The sequence below is a fragment of the Styela clava genome, chromosome 3, assembly GCF_964204865.1.
Source record: "Styela clava chromosome 3, kaStyClav1.hap1.2, whole genome shotgun sequence".
NCBI lineage: Eukaryota > Metazoa > Chordata > Ascidiacea > Stolidobranchia > Styelidae > Styela > Styela clava.
The window spans coordinates 12,064,019-12,084,379 of NC_135252.1; the positions used below are offsets into that span (position 1 = coordinate 12,064,019).

Consider the following 20,361-nt stretch of genomic DNA (forward strand, 5'->3'; position numbering starts at 1 on the left):
TTATCAAATTTGTTTGCAATGATAATAACGTATCAATAGGGACACCAAGTGACGCATTGTCATATATTGCATTTTAACTTAACTTGAACGCGCGGGTGGAAACTTAACTAGAACAGGGAGTGAATAATATTGACAGGATTAGAATTGTTCAGTTTGAAGTTTTAGCTAAACTGTTAAAATTATTAGCTCCTTGAATTTTTGTCGAATATTCTAAAAGCTGCAACACAACTTTGATAATTAGAATTGGATATGAAGTGGACCTGATGTATCGTATTGCTAAATTGTTGTTGGATTGTTGATATTGTTGTCGTGAATTTTTCCGCAACTAAAGGACCAACAATCGATTCTGAATTTTCAGTAATTAAAAATAAACGAAAGGTTTATACCGCTATTAGTTTTTCATATTTCTTCTGAATGTGTTTTGCTGCCTATTTTTAATTCCCAGGTGTAGTTTTGACAATTAACTTTCGTGTAATTTTGATTCAATGCAATCGAATGGTAAGATGAAGAGATTTCTGGGGCATAGGTTACTGCTGCAACACGTATGTAATTAAAATTTGTGTCTTATCTCATTCACTCTGCGTTTTAAATTATGTTTTTAGAATGTGGATGTTAATTCAAAAATATTAGAAGTACTGGATAAATAAATGTAAAGCTTGAAAATAATTGAATCTACGTTATATACACTACTGTAATAATGAATTTTTCTTTCTACATCTTCCTCGACAAATAAAGTTTTTCAATGGAACGTTTTCTAATTTCTTTTGTTGATATTTGTTACATCAAACGAAGTTTGGCTGAGACGTTGTAAGTTAGTAATAAATACATTTGCAAATACGATATGAATACTCTATTTAAAGAGTTCAATTCCTGTACTATATATAGTGAGATTTGGTGTAAATGAAACAAAGTTGTTGACATACCCAGATGATCTACTGAAGTTATTTCACTGAGATAGAGTAATAGAGTGATATATATTTGAATGACATTAATGCAGATATGGGTACACAACTTACAATGCGATTTATTCTGATCTGGCAGCTCAATACAACGAGAAGTGATATTAGTCAAAACTTTTTTATTAATCTTCCGACAATTGCACAAATCCCAAATCGGAAAAAAAACACAGCACAACTGAAGAACCGTATGCAAACGTTAAAGGAAAAACAAGGAAGTATACATGTTAAGTTAAAATCTCAGCTAAATTATCTCAGCAAATGCCGATGCAGATTATATTAAATTTGAAATCAGAAAATATTGTTTTTGTTGGCAAGTTATGTAATATTGCGGTATATGATTAATATACATTACATATTTATAAATCAAGCTTGATTAAATTGATTTGTATATCATGACACTGTTTTCCCCGGTAAAGTACAATTCCAAATACGAAATTAGGTAATAAATGATGGTGTCATTAATCCCAGCCGATCTTGTTGTTGAGTCGCTTGTTTTCTGCTTTTAACCACGTGATCAAAGGATGGAAATATTTCTCGACAGAATCGACACTCATCTTTGTAGTTCCTGTCAACTCTTTTAAAGCTTGAGGCCACGGCTTGCTGTCACCCATTTCAAGCATTTTCCTATGAATGAAAGTTTATATTTTGTTAATGGAAACTGATACCGAATATCCAGAGTTTTGAAAAGTATTCCACAAATTAATAGAATTCTCAACAGATCTGTAAAAGAATTTTCTATCATGTTGTGCTCCTTTGTGATAGTTGAAATCTTAAATGAGACACATCTATTATAAAATGAAGCTTACCTGAATTTTTCTCCTGCGGCCAAAGATCCCGCGAAATCACATTTGAACAAAGGACCTTTGAATTTAGCAAGATCACAGAGAGCTTCGAAAAATTGGAATTGCAACACATGACTCACAAAATACCTATAAAATAAAGTAAATTAAATAGTTAAATAAAACACTTAATCCTACAAATCAATGTTTGTGAATTTAAATGTAGGCCTAATTCGTCTATGAGCACATTCAATGATGCGTGTTTAAAATTATGATTAATTATTTGTCACAACTATTATGGAGATAGTCATACAATCATGTTATATTGCTATAAGACCATATATTACCTATTTTATTAACTACCGTTAGGCAAATCTATAGTAGGCTAGAAGTTAAAAAATTATAATTGATGAGCTGTATTGCTTTCTGAATAAATCGAAGACAGTCCGACAGTCAAATATTGGTTCAAAAATCATGTTATCGTTTCATAAATACACAGAAATTGTGAATAGATGTAAGATTCTCTATCAATGTTTTTATCTTCGTTGTTACCTTACCTAACATAAGGTACAAAGTTTGCTATATGATATTTGCATCCCGGATCAAAATCTTGCTCAGTCCGATCAACGGGTGGCACTAACCCTTGGTATTGTTTTCTGAAAATTGATTAAAATTTGATAAAATGTTATAAATCAAACCTTGGTATTGATTCCTGAAAATTGATTAACATTAGATAAAGTGTTATAAACCAATGCTGAGACGGCACAGTTGTAAATTTCAATTTTTGAACTGCTCCTTATCATTGTAGGTGAAAATTACTGCAAGTCTGTCTTGTGATACGACTTGTGAAAACTTGAAAATCAATACAATAGGCAGGGTATGGGTCGTGGCGATTTTTTTCACAACAACATTAAGAAGAAGAATGATAACAACGACAACAATTTAACACAATGATCCGTAGGTCCATTTCGTGTCCAATAAGTAGTTACGCACAGGCATAGCTACTACAGATTAGAACGATTCGGAACTATTAAAAAGTGGGTGAGTATGGATAGTATAACGTATTTTGACCTGGGCAACAAAGGCTAACAAAATTAGGGATTTATCTTACCTATACTGCCACCACGCGTCATTAATATTTTCTTGTTTTATCTTTCCACTGTAAACATTCCAATACCATTTTGCCATTGTCAAAGCAAATGGGTAAAAAACGAGTTTTCCAAGAGCTTTTTTCATTAAGAAATTGATATCACGTTCTAAATGAGAAATTTAAGCGGAAAGTAAAATATTGAAAAAATGAAATATTCTATATTTGAAGAGTTTCTATATTCAAAATCTATTTGAGGTATAATGTGGTTAACACAAGCATTGCTTGAATCCGCTATATGAATAATCTGGTGACCGTACATTTGAACCCACGTACATTTGAACCCATGTGTATATCCGCGGGTTCAATCTATATGCGAGTGCAAAAACCCATGGGTCAGGGTTAGTATGGGTTAAAATATCCGTAAAACAAAACAAAAAGATTCCATAGGTGCAATAGTATGCAGGTGCAATTGTCGTGGGTTCAAATGTACGTGGGTTCAAATATGGAACCGAATAATCTTATTGGACCATGACCACTTGGCGGGCCACGTGAAAGCGGTATTGCACCAATTTATCTTCCTCAGTACATCACTCCAGCTTTGCTGTTTTTGTTATTCTTCTGCAAATCTAGGATTCGAAATGTTCTTATATTTATTTGTATAATTGTCACTAATTCACTGGATAGCTGCCATGTTTGTGTGTGGATCAAATAGTAGTGGGTGGTAATAGTATAATTATAATCAACATGACATTAGTGGGCAGGCTGCAGTTCATATAACTTACTTTTCCGCTCTAATGCCGTTCCCGTACTGTATTTTAAGAGTTTCAGTTTTTCCAAATGGGTTGGTGAAATCACTGATAATGCAGCGGTATCGCCAATCGCTTCGTGAAAACCATGGTTTGCTCCGGACTTTAAAAAAAGAATTGAAGGCTTGTTTCTCAAATTACATTGATTTTGTCGGTTATTACAACTCACAGAAACATAATTTTATCTTTCGCATACGGCATACGTGATTATTTCATTAAAAGAATTGGTTACCGGTAGAGAACAGAATCCCCCTATCACAGAAGTAATATATCATATGGCGATAGTACCGTATATGAATTGTGTGATTCCTACCTGGAATAATGATGGCTGATGTCTATTATATGCCAGATAATATTGGCAATGTCCCATCTCATGATGAACAACGTATAAATATTCTCCCGATACCGTGGCGCACATTTTTATCCTAGAAATACAAATAATAATCAATCATATAGTTTGAAGTAATTTTAACCTATTGTTTTTTTTAATTTAAGACTGTTGTTGATAGATTCTTCAATCACTTAGAAAACTGTTATTTACCTGTAAATCATGTTATAAATGGAAATAAATTTGTGTTCGAATTCTGCAGTAAAAGTTCTTATTCATGAACAGTACTTTATTCCGATAGTACTACTAACTATCGATTATTAATCCATTCATAGTTGTCCATATGTAATTTATATCAGTGTAATGACTTATTGCATGACTGATATTTATATCAACACTCAATTAGCATAAATGAAAATCGTCCACACGTTCGTCTAATTTCTAGATACAGACCTGACGTCATCTCGCTCCAGATTGTGAGCAGATGCGTAACACACAACAGACCTGTTATCTTTCGGTCTGGTAAACATACTGTTCTTCCAAAATTCTGGCGTCATTTTAGGTAACCCTGAAACAAACTTTGAGCTTTATTTCTGAAGAATATATATACTTGTTTTGTGTACTTTGAAAAAGACTAATTAAAAACAAACAACAATTTATTGTTGGGGCGCTGGTGAAGAGGGATAAGTTCGTTTGCCGCCTTCAATTACTTAATCTAAGGTCTAAATATTTTAAAATACATATGTCGTTTATTCAGTAATGTTTGCAACTCACTAAAGTTCAAGTGGAATCTCCACCCATCTGTTAGAGGTAGGTGTACAAAAACTCAATATGAAAAGTTTTTATTGGCATCTACAGGCAACGATTACAGGGCAAAAAAATCATTTCAGATCCCACTCTATTCAATGATAAACACTGTAAAACAGTGTTATTGTAATCGTATGACTATTTAATATCAAGTAATATTATCTAAAATATTTTTCATGTAACTCTTTGTCGCACTATAAACATAAACTTACCAAGTGAACGGTAAAAATGATCTGCCAGGTGGAACATGTCCATAACAGTCATATTTTTATCTTTCATTTCTTTTGTAACGTCAAATGGTTCAACATCCGCAAATGGGGATAAAATATCGAAAATACCATCCCATTTCATTGCCCACATATCACCTGTATGAATGAAGTTTTTCTAATTTATCAGTTTCACTGTTACGTTGTCTATGTTACGTTAATTACCAACTGGGATAATCTAGCTTGTAGGAACGGGGGTTCCAAACCTCGTACAAAAACCCCGAACAGCGGCAGCATATCAAATGAATTGAATAGTCAATTACTGGAAATCCGGAAGGAGAGCGTTGTTTACGTTGGTGCGATTTCGATGGAATCCCAACTACCGAAACAATAGCACCTCACCCTACATGACTCTGGCCTGAGCCTTTTCCATTTTTTCGCAGTTTAGCTCTATTATTCTTTCTCTATACAAGTACTACGTTTCTTACTCCACTGGTTGTTGGAACTGATTCAATAGTTTAACGCTTGAATATATATTCGCATTGAAAAAGCCCAAATAATTATGATGTTACAGAACATTTTATGGTTGATATTATAAAACTTATCTTTTTTATCATGTTGAGCAATGAGAAGCAACCAATTGACGTTTTATTTAACGGTCAAATCATCTTAATGGTAGTTTCGACTTGACAATCAGTAAAGTTTTCGAATCGTACTTTGCCATTATAAATATTCATGAGTGCTTAAAATATGTCATGTCATATGAATGCCAATGTATATGAAACAACATATCTCCCGTCATTTTGGATTCATAAGACTACAATCCTAAATCTTTGCAGCGGTACAAAATACACTTGGGACCTTGTTACAACGTTACTTCTCAATGCCTGAAGATTTTCACACGATAAAACACAGCGGTCTGTTACGCTAAAATTCAGTTTCACGTTGTTACGTTTCTTGTCGAAACATTGTGAGATCATTTAGAAAGTCATTACATTAGTAACATGAAATGTGAATTATTTATTGCAATTCTAATGGTATTTGAATGTATGAATTCCCACCTAAAAGATGTGCAGGTATTGGTTTGTCCAAAGCAACCCGATCTCCGTATTTCTGGTGAAGTTTGTATCTTACATAAGCATGAACTTCTTTGTAAATTGGTTCCAGCTTTTTCCATAAATCATCGATATCTTTTTCAAAATCTGGGTCTTCATACTGATGTCTTCGATATTCCCCAACATCGTGGTATCCTGAAGTTGGAAAAAATATCAACGCTCGATAATATGGACATATAGGCCGAATGACTAATATATATGGCCACCGCAATGTGAGCAAAATTTTAGCTAAATGCTGAAAAAAAAATTCACCGATATCTTATGAAATTGAGTGTGCGAATTGTAAAAAACAGCAAAATTTGAGGTGAAGAATCAAAATTAACTAAAAATGACTTCGTTCATATCTAAGCACTAAAAATTAGAAAGTGATTAGTCGAATTGATATGAACCGTTTTCCGTTTTTTGGGGGGAAGAAATCAAGAAATCTCCGCGTTCAATAAAAAACGTCAAAGTGTGCATGAACAGTATACTATGTGTTAAGTTATTTCTTATCCATGAGCTATCTATCGTTTGCTACCAGATTCCTATGATGTTATCACAAATTGATATTTTTTTTGTAATATAAAAAAAAATAACACATTCAAAAATAAAACCCTCGCTCGATCAGAAATCGAGTTTTAGTTATGTTATCGATTCGCAAATTTCTAAATCAAATAGTTCGTCACAAAAAAATGAATACGTCAACCATGACCGCTTCAACATTTAAAATTGCCAAAACCAAATCCCCTGTGGCCACATTATCATACCATGTTCTCGTGCTCCTTTGTTCGATACCTCCATTGCCGCGATCCAATCTTTCCTAATCTTGGGACCAATAGCGTCACGCCATCCCTTCCATGCCCAACGAAGCTCACTGAAAAAATAAATAATGAGAAATATCATTTGTTGAGCCATCTGACACCGGGCTTGGCTCAAGTTATAAACTGAGCTGTTTGAGCCTATGAACAACCTATTGATTTAATTATAGAGCCCCAGGTCTCGAAGGTGATTCAAATTTAGACGAGTCTTTTAGTCACAAACTTCATATAGAATTTTTTAGGAATCGTCGTAGATTTTACAAACAGTCCATTTGTAACGATTGGAAAATTTACAAATCCGAGTCAAACGTCTCGGTGGCATTTTAATATCGCCATATACAGTATAACACTTATCCCGGAGACACCAACGACGCCAGTTCTGTTGTTAGTTTATTGCATGAAATATACTTACTCATAATCGCGAGAAGTTTCCATAAGTTTGATAAGTCCAGGTTCAAAATGGTAACACTTCCCAGACGTACTGTTACAAACTTCCGCTTTGCTGTATATTTCACTTATTTTGCTTTCAAGATTCACTTCTTTTCTAAAAATAAATATTAGTTTTTGTAAAAAAGTTCTTTCTGAATTAGATAATGTTTTACAAACAAAATGGCATAAGTATAGGTGATTGTTACAAAATTGGAGAAATAAATTTGTAGAATGAGCAAGAGTGCAATTTTGAGAAATGACATGTAAGAAAATAATATAAAATTAACTAATTCAAACGAAGAGTAATATTGAAAATTCTATAGATTCCAAAATAGATCAATTTTATTTTTCAAAATTGCAAGACTTACTTATTCAAATAGGGTTCCATCAAGGCATCTGTATCAGTCACAAATCGCAACATTCTTTTTTGTTCGTAATTTAAACCATTTGTACTAAATTTATCGGCTTCTAATCTACGCTTCTTCGCCCAAGCCGACATTTCCAAAGACGACTGAAACAATGTTTAAAAAAAATTAAATTTTGCTATATATATATTAAACTACCATTGTCAGTGAGTACAAAACGGTATTTGCTGCCTCACTGTTTTGACATGCGCATATAAATGGTTATTTCCACTAGATGATATGATGAATATCTGAATGCAAAAATACAGAAAACCTCATGAAATCATTTTCTTTTTATGAATATCGTCATTTATGACACCGTCTCCAGAATCTATATAAAACTAATCATGTAATACAATTCATTGCTTACCTTCTTAGCAATTTCAATATTATAAGAAGTTAGGTTTGTTTCTTTAATCCACTCCGTTAACCCACTTTTTTTTCTCCATTCACTGAGCTCTTTCTGATACGTTTTCAAAAACTTGGAAACCTCGGCCGCGTCTAAAATGAATAATCAAAATAAAAGTTCCGTACAAATAATTCTCACGCAGTCGTAATTTTTCTGACAAAGTATTTAAGTAAACACAAATGTGTGCAACATTGTAGTATTATTAAAACCGACCCAAATTACACCCGACCCGAATCTATTCATTTTTGTACTATCTGCGTCACAGTGTTTGATTCGTGATGTAATCCAATTTCTATCTAAAACATTATATATATTAAATGGAGTTTGATGAATTACTGGTTCCCCGCTATTCTTTAATTAACAATTATATGTTTTTGGTTTACGTGAAGCGTTTGTTGTTGGAAAAATAGATTAGCATTATGCAAAATTGAGAATTTTCCATTCGTCGAAATTCATGTATTATTAATGTATATCGTCCTAGAGGGCGTCCATCTTTATTTTTCATCGCCAAAACTACAAGACGAATAGCAGATCCTAATAAGTGTAAGCCAAGCATGGCTCACTTTAGGACATTCCATTCATTCGAGGCCCATGTATGACGAACAGTTTTAATTTAACGCCGAATAATTTAATTAAATTGGACGGAAGAAACCATTGGAATTTAAACTGATTTCACAAATAAACGGAGCAGAAAATTTGTTATTTTCCTATATTTAATGAAATTTGCGGATTGTTATGAAGCAAAACTAGGTGAAATCTAAAATATGCATATATGCTTGATATGCGCAATATCATTATATATTATCTGAAAGCAAAGGCACTATTTTAATTGAAGCTGCAGGCAACAACTGGAGTGGTAAAACCTACGTCAATATTGATATAAAAATAATAATAAGATTTGATATTGCCCGAATAAAATTCATAAAATAAAATATGCGTGTTGGTGTTTAGATTCTATGAATGTGCTTCATATTTAATTTTTACAACAAACATATGCTTACGCACAGAAACATAGACAGTAATCACGACTAGTAGTTTTTTTCGTTACTGTATTTTTAATAATTAATCATTGAATAAACTATACCGCACAATGCATAAAATGCAAAGCTCAATTGCCAATTGCCCTGAAAAACAAAATCCAGGCCATTTGGAACATATTCTAGAACAAGGTGGTCCAAGGTTGTCGGCTCCTCGGCCACAAAATTATTTTTGCATTGTTCGCGGGCCACAATAGTGCCAAGAATAGGTAAACAGTGCAATACAAAACAAACACTTTTATTGTGCAAACATAATTATCAGGCATAGCCATTCTAGGCTAATAGAATCCGCATTCAATATTTAGTTTTCTCTGATTCCTATATTGTTAGCATATATTCCCGACCAAAAAGTTAGATAGCCAGATAACAATTCAGACTGCCAAGCACATCATTCAAATTTCAATTTCGCTAGTTGCCTCAGCTAGCCTTAACACTATTTAATTCAGTGACATTAGTGATGACAGTATGTCAAAAGATTTTTTTGAATAATTTTATGACGAAACAACACGAAATGCGATTTTTTGATTACTCTCCGAATGTGACGCGGGCCACAGATAATGAAGCGGCGGGCCACATGTGGCCCGCGGGCCTGGGTTTGGACCACCCTGTTCTAGAACATAACTGTTGTACAAGTCTTTCTAGATTACTGAAAGGTTTTGATACAATCATACACTAACAGAAGTTCAAGTGTTAAACGAATTTTCTCTATTTACTGCGAAGGTATAATTTCAATAAATTTTCGCACGCAATACGTTTAGTCAAATACATCCACACTGAAATCAAAATCAAAATTTTTTTCTTCGTTAAATCTCATATTACAAAATGCATCCAACGAACTTGTAATCTATATTGTTGTAACAAAGATCATTCTCATTAAAATTTAAAACAAATAAGTAGGGTAACCCAGCTTGATAAGTACTGGCTGTCTGGCTTCTGACAAAAAAACTTTTTACGATCGAAAATGAAATAAATGAGTCGCATTATCATTTCAAGATACATATTGGCCAAAAAACTTTATCATGCAAAAATTATACAATTTTTTGTAAGCTTGTATAATTCTGGTGGGAAATTACAATCATTCGTTATAATCTACCCCCAACATAAAATATGTGTGAACTAGAATAAACATGCGATTTCATATAGTTTTGCGACGGCGATGAGTATCTCGACGACTGAGAGTAATAGATCATCTGTTTGTAATTCTATATTATCGGTGTCGGATTGTTTCAAGACCGGTATCTTTTACATACGAGTAAAGCCAGGACTGTGACAAATAATTTTCTTTTTTGGTGTTTTATTGATTATCGGAAATAAACTGCTGCTTCTATCTATAATGTATAGATCTGCATTCGTTTTGTTGACTCTCGAAATTACTCATATGAATAAATTACACATTTAAAAATTTTCTGACGTATTTTCGAAACTTGACTATGTCCACAACATTCAAATTGAAAAATTATTCAATTGATACGAATATTCCAGCACTACTCAAAAAACAATGGTTATTCTTTACTGGGATGAGCGTCAGTTCTTGCATATTTTTAATATATGTATAGTATTATATATTTGCTTCATATGTGTACATATATGTTCAGTTTGTATACAACTGTATAGTATTGTTAATAACAAATCGTAAAAATTCCATTGGACTTTTTACTCACTGGACTTTTTTCTATCTATATTATCCACAATGTCGATTTCAAAGTGAGCCAAAATTTGATCCAGTAAGCTTTCGTCGGAATCTGTAAAAATTATAATGAGCATAACGATAATACTATTTAAAACATTTATGTTATAAAAAGTTAATATAGTTACCATAATAAGCAATGTATATTCCTATATTATAAGTTGAAATAAAATATTGCGTCAACTCGAAATGTTCGATAGTTCGAAGAATTGTATATATATGATAGCAATATTTTATTCAGTGACATTGAATCAAATCATTAGAAATTTTGTTGTGCATCGTGTACCGAAATATAGTCGCAAATCGGTTATATTTGCGATATTACTCTCGCTTTTTAGAATTGAACGATTTCCCCATTTTTATGAATATTTTTCCAGCATTTTCAGTATATAAAAACTGTCGCTTACCGGAAAACATTTCTTCTTCCGACTCTTCAGCTGGGTGATCATGTTCTTTAAATCTTTCCGTGTTGTCGTATTTGCCGTCTTGCTTTGCGTGACTGTTTTGGTCTTCCATGATTGAATCTCGGAGCCAATCAAGAAGCTCATCTGATTCTGACCTTTGAAAATCGTCGTTTTGATAACTTCGTTGGCTGTCAATGAAACTTTTCAATACATCCTGCCTTTCCAGGTCTGCTTCATCGGCTTCAAACCCATCTCTGAAGCGTTCCGCGCTTACCAAACTGCAGAAAAATGCTATCAACACCGCCAATACATACAGTTTCAGCATGGTCTTCCCCCCGTTGCGATATTCGTCTTTTCGACTGTGATTACCACTTCTCCATTCTACCATCTCATCCACAAGCTCTCTGAAGTTCTTCGACTCTCAAGTCTTAATTTTACAATGTTGTACACGATATATTTATATATTGAATATGTTATAGCTTTAAAGATTATAAAAATAAACTTTTGAGACAATATACTCAAAAAACAGACGACGAACGAAAAAAAAGTGTCTTCCATAACTTGCGAAAAATGAGTTACAACAAGACGTATTTTCTCTTATTGAACACATCGCCGGATGAGAACAGAACAGGCCTAGGTCACAATTTTGAGTTTTGAGAAAAACGCAAAAAACAATTTGGAATTTTTTTATTTTCGAATTTCTAGATATTCACACTGAGTAAAGTCCTGAGCTCTGGTTATTTTAATGTGGATGAGAATATTATTGTAATCAATATTTTTTGGCACTTCAGCTTCAATTCCTTCTTGCTTTTTTACCCCCATAAGAAACTTTGGCCCATTCTGTTCTCAACAACTTCTGAAATTTTTTGTATGGGATGCAAGGTAAAACAAGGTGACTTAGGCCTAAGTTGCACTGAACAAATTTTTAGGGATGTAAGTTTCGGACATTTCATTTCTGATGTTCATGCCCATCATATTGGAACTGAGGACTATCTTTTTTCAATATTTTGGGGTTTTGAGCCATGCTCTACAAGGTGGTGGTCTTGAAATCCTGAATTTCTCAATAATAAAAATTTTAGCTGGACTTAGGCCCATTCTGTTCTTAAATATTTTAGGCCTAAGTCCAGCTAAAATTTTTATTATTGAGAAATTCAGGATTTCAAGACCACCACCTTGTAGAGCATGGCTCAAAACCTCGAAATATTGAAAAAAGTCAATTTTCCAAAAATGTGACTTAGGCCCCTTCTGTTCTCATCCGGCGACATAGTGCACATGAATTGTTTTGCTAAAACGTTGTTGCGATCAGAATGACATTTGTTGTTGAGAAATTTGGTAAAGCGACATTCGGTGTCGCTTTTCTCTAAAAGTTTTCGACCAATCTTTGAAAATTTCTGCATTAATCCGCACCTTCCCTCCATTGAATAAAAATAAATTCACTGGATCAGAAAAAAATTGAAACTACTACTCATTCCAGCAGACAAAACCCATTGCGATCCTCCTCGATGAGTTATTTATTGGGTTTGTGATAAACAACGGGCGCGGTCATTGTGTCCTCTTTATGTCGCAGAGCTAATTTTAAAAAGAATCAAACTGCGGTTAATAGTACAAAAATGGTGTCAACCCTTTCTCCAGTACACGGCTTAGAAATGCCAGACAATTTTTTCTAACGACATGCTAGGCTCACGTCCTAGTCTCGTGTACGATTAATTTGTCAATCTTAAATCGTTGACTCTCACATAAGAACATGAATAATTTATTATAGATGAAAGTATTCATAGCGGTAATCCATCAGCAGTAACGTATTACAATACATAAAATATATTAATAATGAATCAATCTTTTGTTTATAGAATTGTATAACATGAGTGCATTTTAATCAAGATAAGGTTAGGCTTTGTTTAAAAGTAGCTATTTTATTGGAAACTTGACACATCAAGTTATTTAACCAACCGACAGGCGAGAATTGATTCATCACTATTTGGTCAGGGTATTATGAAGAGAGCTCGTTGAATTTTATATATATATATACTGTTGGTTTACCAAATATTATTTAGGTCGCAACGTACACATAAATAACCTTTTGCATTGTGACATCAAGGGCATACGTCACCATATCGATACTAGATATTAGTTTTGTACGCTTTTGATAACATAAATGAAAAAGCTTGCATATAGTTTTGATATCCCCATGGTATTTTTAGCACCTTCGATACAAACTGAAATTCTACTCCAAATGTTCAAGACAAAATCACGGTTCAAATTTTTTTTCATTTAGTTTTACACACAGACGACGATAACCTATGACCTTCTTTGAAGAATATTATAATAAGTAATTAACTTTTCATTCGACAGCGACAAAGCATATGGCAAGTTAAACTATCTGCACATAATACAATTTGTTTCAAAGGCATCCAAGTCATATATGATCAAATATCAGTTTTTGCATTGGTATGAAGAATTATGGAAAAAATCTTCGCGACACCAATTATTGGTATTTATCACATTACACCCTCATGTACCTTATTCGCATCTATTATGAGAAAAGTGAAAGTAAATGGGTTTTATCTACGATACCAAGTAATGAAAGAAATGTTACCTTTTTTCGACTGTATCAAACGCCAAATTTGCAACAATCTTCCGATGCTAAATATGATCAAATATATCAATCTTGTTACAGTTTTGACCCCCTTGGACACAACAAGACTATGTGTCACTTTTTTCAGAATATCTGCGTTCAGTCTTGTTTGCTTCTGCCACCTAATTACATCACGCACAAGAACAGCAGTTTACTTGTCATATTGAGTCATACGTCATCCCTTCCCCTCATTCAAGCCTACTGTAACGCGCGAGATTGTCACATTGTTTGCATTATCATTCTGAAGACAAAAATTTACCGCCCTTGGTCAACTCTTTCATTCATATGGGAATGAACCTTATTCACCAATGAGCGGTTCTTTGTGGTATTCTCTCTAATTCCTGATTTTATACTTCTCGATCAGTAATCAATTGATGTGATAAAATTTCGTGTTCCAAACGCTTAACTGTTACCGTTCAGTACAATTTGTTTAAGAACATAAGCTCATAATGAGTCCATATGGCCGACATTTCGTTGATAGGATTGTCGCAAAGACATGCGATTTTAATGAAATTTTGAAAGAGAAAGGGAATTTTAGTCATCTTAATCATCTAAAATGAAGGTTGTTTAATTGGCATATATATCAAAATTATAAAATGATCAGCCTCCAGATATCGTGACATTTTAGTGCAATATGTCAGTTTTCATACTGCTAATATTTAACTTCGTTTTCAAATTCAATAATTCAAATCAGAATTTGGAATGCCAAACGATTATCATAATATTCAATGATAAGATATTATATATATGCGATTCTATCTAATTTCTTACCCTCACTCTACTAGTTTTGCTACTGATCCCTAAAGCTCTATACACTGTCTGGCAATGTTTATTCCGCCTGCTCCGAATTCATAGCTAACTGTTTGAGAAAAGCTCAACCACAAAACACTACCCGCCATCATATCGCGTTTCTTTGATAAGAGCCCGCACAGCATCTAATTGCAAAAACAGGCTGTTCGTAGCGACATCGACCATCATTTCCTCTTATCGATGACAACCAGTTTTCCGTTTCTGAAAGACCGGTGCAGTTAAATGGGCCATTTTAAATTACACTGCTGGTATAAAGTTTCATAAGTATGACAAATTCCTAGTAATATTCTGATTGGAATATGGAATCAACAATGTATAAGCAATCGTTTTGCATGTTTCCTTAAAAACTTACTGCGCGATCAATATTAACTCGAGATTCACGCGCTCTTCCACCAATAAACAAAAAAGATTAGAACTTGGGCACTATAGAAGTAACAAAGATGACGTTTGTAATAATTATTATCCGCCGTAGTGGGCCATATGATGATAAGTGAAAATAAATCTTGCATTCAGTGGCCTTCCAGCGAAGCTTATGATTACCTGACGAAGATGTCAACTGACAAATACAGGGGTATATACTATAAATAAGGGACTTAGTAGTAGTAGTATTTGGGTTAAACGGTTCCATTACATTTGCAATTGCACCTGCATACTATTGCACCTATGGAATTTTTTTTGTTTTACGGATATTTGAATCCATACTAACCATAACCCATGGGTTTTAGCACCCGCATATAGATTGAACCCGCGGCTATACACATGGGTTCAAATGTACGGTCACCGGTTAAAACTTGTTACATTTAGTAGTTTTGTTCTAAATATACGTATTTATGTCTTAAATAAGTTAGAATATGCAAACAAAATGTGACTAGGGCGAGAATATTTTTCTCTCGGACGAACACCGGCGGATTGGCCGTCTCCTTTGATGTGGAATGCTCGGTTACGCTCCAAGTGGCCATCTACTTATCCTATTCAAGTACTAGAAAAATTCTTGGTCCCGGTTCCACATTCAACCTCAAACGACATTATCAATTTCTATAATTCACGCTCGAGTTGACGGTAACGTGTGAACCGCTTAATCTCATCATCCCCTTGTTCACTGACAGATCCGGACGTGACACCTGTCACAAGGATACAGGGCACAGACATGAGCCCATATCTGGTATGAGAAAAAATATCACATTCTAAAATAAAATATTTTAATATTGCAACCCAATCTTTTGTTAGGTCATCGTTAACTTTCCCAAGCAACCGAATTACGTATAATTGTGACACCGAATATTGATAAAGAGAACATAATGTTTCATTCATGAAATTAATTTCAGCGGTATCTGGTGGATGTGAACTGAAAACAAAATAGGCTACTTTTCAGTAATCAACATCCTGCGTATACTATGACAATTTTCCTGTAGAAGGAGCGATTCAACACGCATCGAAACCATAAAGCCACAATCCACTTCCTTCATTCCCAAGATGGAGATCTAATCCTGGGGGCCACAACAATTCACATATATTGTTACTCGTTCAGAGAAACCTCAGAAAAATGTTTTTATTTCCATTTCCACTAATATATAACTTTTATCGTTTGAAATTAAATTGAATGGGAAAATAAAACGATGGGCTGCGAAACGTATTTATTTTTAATAAAGAGATAGAAAACTTCAAATTTGAGTTTTCAAAGTTAAATATCCAATCAAGTCATTAATAAAAGCAGGACCTACTCTCACTAAATCTCAATCATTAAATTAACACTCAACATCAACACAAAATAAAAAACAAAAGTGCTTATTATATTTTCATTATATATGCTGGTTCTACTATAGGCAACCAGCAAACACTCAAATAAAATGCAAAGATTCAAAAATATTTATTAAAGTAATGTCAGCAATGCTAATTGTTTTATTTATTTTATAGAATTATATATTACAATGTTCAGATAAACAATATTTTATGCACATATTCTATGTGAGTTGCAACAGTGTGTTTACATATAATATATATATATATATATCAAATAATTGGTAATAAACATTGGCGCACGGATGAATAGTGCTCATTTGGTCAAAGCTGAAAAACTTTTGGCGATCATAGCACCAAAACTGTCTGGTTTTTCTTTTGACTCTCGAAGTTGTTCGTTCAACAGTTCTAAGATATCATCTGATCCAGCTATGGCACCAATGCGAAGAAGATCAACCAAGTCGTGACGTCGTATGCGTATGAATCCAGCTTTCAATCGAGGAACGATTTCGTTTGGTGGCGTACGTAAGCGCCATCGCATCAACATCATATGCGCCTGAGCATACAAGTTTTGTGAACTGCTGGCAGAAGCAATAATCTGAGAAACCTGTAAAAGTCAGTTTTTCTAATTACGTATAATGGTTAGTTGTTTTGTAGGCAATATAATCACGTTTAAACTCATAGTCCTATATATATATATATATATATATATATGCATTTTCTTCTCAGTTAAAGCAAACTAACATATAATAGGAATTTTACAGCAAAACCAATATTGGGTTTTTCTCTGCTCTGCTAGTGTTTTGTATTAATCACATACAACGTACCTCGTGTGGCAAGAATCCAATGGCATAAGCAAGACGTTTCCATTCCTCTCGTGCGAGCAGTTGTCGTGCTAGAAAACTAATTCTTTCGTCACTAATTATGAGAGTGCTTTCATAATACGGAGGTCCAGATCGATCTTCAGATGAAATAGTTCGTAAAATGCTTTGCATGCTCGGCGAAACTCCATATTCATTCTCCTCGAAGTCGCTTGCAGCTAAAAATAAATTGCAATTCCCATATTGTTTCATTAACCCAAGAGCTGATATTCGAAGTTGAAGCGCTTTAGTTCACTGACTCATTTCCTAGGCTCGGCGGTGTGGCTCTCTTATTACCCTGCATGGGTTCCCAGGTTCGAATCCCATGTGTGGTTGAATATGAGAAGATATACGAGAGAGTTGCTGGATTCCTCGTCGCCGTAGGGTGGTTCACGTAACCGCTGGTCGGTTACGGCTTCCTCTAATACCAAGTCCATGCATCTGAATGCAAATAACTGACAAACTAATCCCATACCCGACATGAACTGGTAACCGGAGGAGGCGTGGTATGAAATATGATTATGCCGTCTTATCGGCTTTCCTTCCCCCGGGATAAATATGCAAATCCTAATCCTATTGAGCGAGTGATCTAGGTTTGATCTGCATACCTTACAAGCAAGCAACAATAAGAAAATTCACAGAGATATATTTATCATCCATCCTAAAAGGCTGTACGAGCACAACTTGGATATAGGAAAACTAACTTCAGCATGACCGGAGAAGTTCTGCATGCCTGCCAATATTTCCCTATTCGTGAAGTTGGTGATTTTGTTGGTTGCTTGGAGAAATGAGATTTTGAGATGCCAATTTATTACGCTATTCAAATGGTTGTGCAAAACATTAAAAATGAAACAAAATTGCATCCTAAATGATGCAAAAGTTCCCAAATCCAAAAAGCTTATGTTTATGCTATTTTGCAATGTTCTTAATACTTTTAAAATAGAAGGTTCCGTTTAAGATTAAATGTTAAAGGTTAAAGTTCAATTCCGCATCAAAAATTTATGATTGTATTCAATCAACCTTTTTCCTATTTCTTCCTACCCAAACTCCCAATCTAACACTTTACCGAGGCATGAGACGACTGTGAACAGATGGGAAGTAAAAACTATTAATAGATAGAGTCAAACGATTACACGTAGCAGGAAATAATATGTTGGTTTGCCATACTGGGTAATAAAAATAAATAATCACCGATTACTCCTAGTTCCAGTCCAATTTTGAGAGCCAGATCGTGTCGTCTGATACGTTTCAGCGCATCGGACAAACGAGGTAGAATTTCATTGACCGGCATCTGATCTCTCCATGTTCTCAACATCAAACTTGCTTGACTGTAAGTATTCTGAGATGAACTAGCTCGTCCGGTGAAGTGTGATATTGCCTGAAATTACAATTTCATTCATTACCAGAATACTATGAACCTTAATGGCTACCTACTTTTGTTTACCTGTTCCATGAACCCCAAAGCTGATGCCAATTTTTGCCATTCATCATCTTTCAATGCTCTTGAAAGAGAGCTGACACTTCTTTTGGGAAACACATCTTTCGGAGTTCTGTCGTCACGTTTCCTTTGTGTTCTCTGTTTCTTATTTTTAGACAATTTTTTCTTCATATCTTTAGTGGATTTTTTCTTCTTTTTTGATTTTGCAGGAGTACCGTCACTGCTCAGCGACGAAGCTGAATATGTAGCATAAATAATGTTCAACCACCCTTACTCAAAAAACATCCCTTTCAGAACAGAACTAAAAAACCATTCTACAAATTACATAAAGACTCCCAAGGATACTGTACAAGTACAACCACAAACTGAAACCAGTCGACAAATACGCCTTTATTTTTGTCAAGTTTCTAATGCTTTCCAACGTATGGCGACAATCATATTCTCACGTTGAAGAAAATATTATAATATATACCTGATGGCTTGTGCTTCAGAGTAGACTTTTTTGAATTCTCTTCTTTCGCATTCTTCTCTCTCTCATTTTCAGATAAATCATCTTTATGCTTGGATTTTCGATGAAATAATTTAAACAAATCCATTGTCGACTAAGATAACACTAGAGAGGAATAATGAACCGAAATGCAACGTTATTTTGATAGGCAGTCAACTGTAACATCTCACATATTCTGTAAATATATATACTATGTGCATCCGTTTATAACGCGAATTTGGTATGAGTTTTCAGTAATAATTTCAGAGCTCTCAGGTGTCATTGAGCATAGCCAATTTGAATAATTGATGAGAAACGAAGTGACCGGAATCTATAGCCTGATATATAGAGGTAAGCTGCGTTCAGAACAAAACAAAAGAGCAACAAAACACCACTTGTTTGCAAGAAATATTTGTATGGGGTTTTTATAAAAAAGTGTCATGATATGAAAAGCAATTGTATCTTGAATGTATGCCGCAATGCTGTTAAGTAGCCCTGTTTGTACCTTGCATCTTTTCAAGAAAAGACAGCCAAACGCAAAAGAACTATAATTTAGAGCGTGCCTGGCCTACTTTTTTAATCTCTCAAAATCTTATGGATATCGATCTTGCTTAAAATAAGTTAACCCTACCCTTTTTTACTGAGATATTGCTCTGACATTTGAAGTGCTTTGAACGTGTCCTCATTACACAATATTCCAACGCCTCAAACTATCCTTATAGAGATACTTCAGTAATCGTTATCATTGTATCACTGTTATTGAAGCGTCGTGTACTGTATTCTATCCCTAGAGGACCGCTATGGGTGAAAATTAGAGCTCTGTACCTGGAATATACATTCCAGAACTACATACGACTTGTGGATGACAATTCTAGGTGTTCTCTCGACTGACATTTTGTGATTACTATAATGAAAAAATAATCGAGTAGCCGATACAAAACACAACGAATTGCCTGATTTTTCAACAGTGTACTTCATGAAAACTATCATCCGGATCTATTGAACTCGAGTGTCTCTGACAAGTAGCCGGTGCGTTACCTTGACAAAAATAATTAGGGCAAATCAAGCTGGCCCATCTTGTTCATGCATAGCTATACGTCAGAATAGCCCAAAGTGATATATGTATGTGTAGCTCTT

At 34.3% G+C, this 20,361-nt stretch overlaps 2 protein-coding genes across 2 annotated transcripts; both read right to left on the reverse strand.

Moving 5' to 3' along the window:
* Positions 1 to 1,063: 1,063 nt before the first annotated feature.
* LOC120343110 (angiotensin-converting enzyme-like) lies at positions 1,064 to 11,746 on the reverse strand. Its single transcript, XM_039412222.2, has 15 exons — positions 11,261 to 11,746; positions 10,828 to 10,908; positions 8,091 to 8,221; positions 7,685 to 7,827; positions 7,300 to 7,431; positions 6,837 to 6,943; positions 6,037 to 6,225; positions 4,982 to 5,134; positions 4,416 to 4,530; positions 3,948 to 4,059; positions 3,611 to 3,737; positions 2,850 to 2,994; positions 2,296 to 2,394; positions 1,766 to 1,888; positions 1,064 to 1,583 (listed from the first exon to the last, which is right to left on the reverse strand). The coding sequence occupies exons 1-15, from the start codon at positions 11,643 to 11,645 to the stop codon at positions 1,418 to 1,420; spliced, it is 2,208 nt and encodes a 735-aa protein (XP_039268156.2). The 5' UTR covers positions 11,646 to 11,746; the 3' UTR covers positions 1,064 to 1,417.
* A 4,478-nt stretch (positions 11,747 to 16,224) lies between these two features.
* On the reverse strand, positions 16,225 to 19,376 carry LOC120342653 (uncharacterized). The gene is made up of 5 exons (XM_039411575.2): positions 19,210 to 19,376; positions 18,744 to 18,973; positions 18,491 to 18,677; positions 17,267 to 17,478; positions 16,225 to 17,046 (listed from the first exon to the last, which is right to left on the reverse strand). Exons 1-5 carry the CDS (start codon positions 19,331 to 19,333, stop codon positions 16,756 to 16,758), a joined length of 1,044 nt encoding a protein of 347 aa, XP_039267509.2. The 5' UTR covers positions 19,334 to 19,376; the 3' UTR covers positions 16,225 to 16,755.
* Between the last annotated feature and the right edge of the window lie 985 nt (positions 19,377 to 20,361).

What these genes read in the sequence shown, in the direction of transcription:
- LOC120343110 (XM_039412222.2), bottom strand. Translation starts at nt 11,645, where the DNA reads ATGGTAGAATGGAGAAGTGGTAATCACAGTCGAAAAGACGAATATCGC. An exon ending in ATGGAACCCTATTTGAATAA is followed by an intron (nt 7,432 to 7,684) that starts GTAAGTCTTGCA and finishes ATTTATTTTTAG; the next exon opens with AAAAGAAGTGAATCTTGAAA. An exon ending in AATACCTGCACATCTTTTAG is followed by an intron (nt 5,135 to 6,036) that starts GTGGGAATTCAT and finishes TCATTCATACAG; the next exon opens with GTGATATGTGGGCAATGAAA.
- LOC120342653 (XM_039411575.2), bottom strand. Translation starts at nt 19,333, where the DNA reads ATGGATTTGTTTAAATTATTTCATCGAAAATCCAAGCATAAAGATGAT. An exon ending in TCTGAAGCACAAGCCATCAG is followed by an intron (nt 18,974 to 19,209) that starts GTATATATTATA and finishes CTACATATTCAG; the next exon opens with CTTCGTCGCTGAGCAGTGAC. An exon ending in TTGGATTCTTGCCACACGAG is followed by an intron (nt 17,047 to 17,266) that starts GTACGTTGTATG and finishes TGACTTTTACAG; the next exon opens with GTTTCTCAGATTATTGCTTC.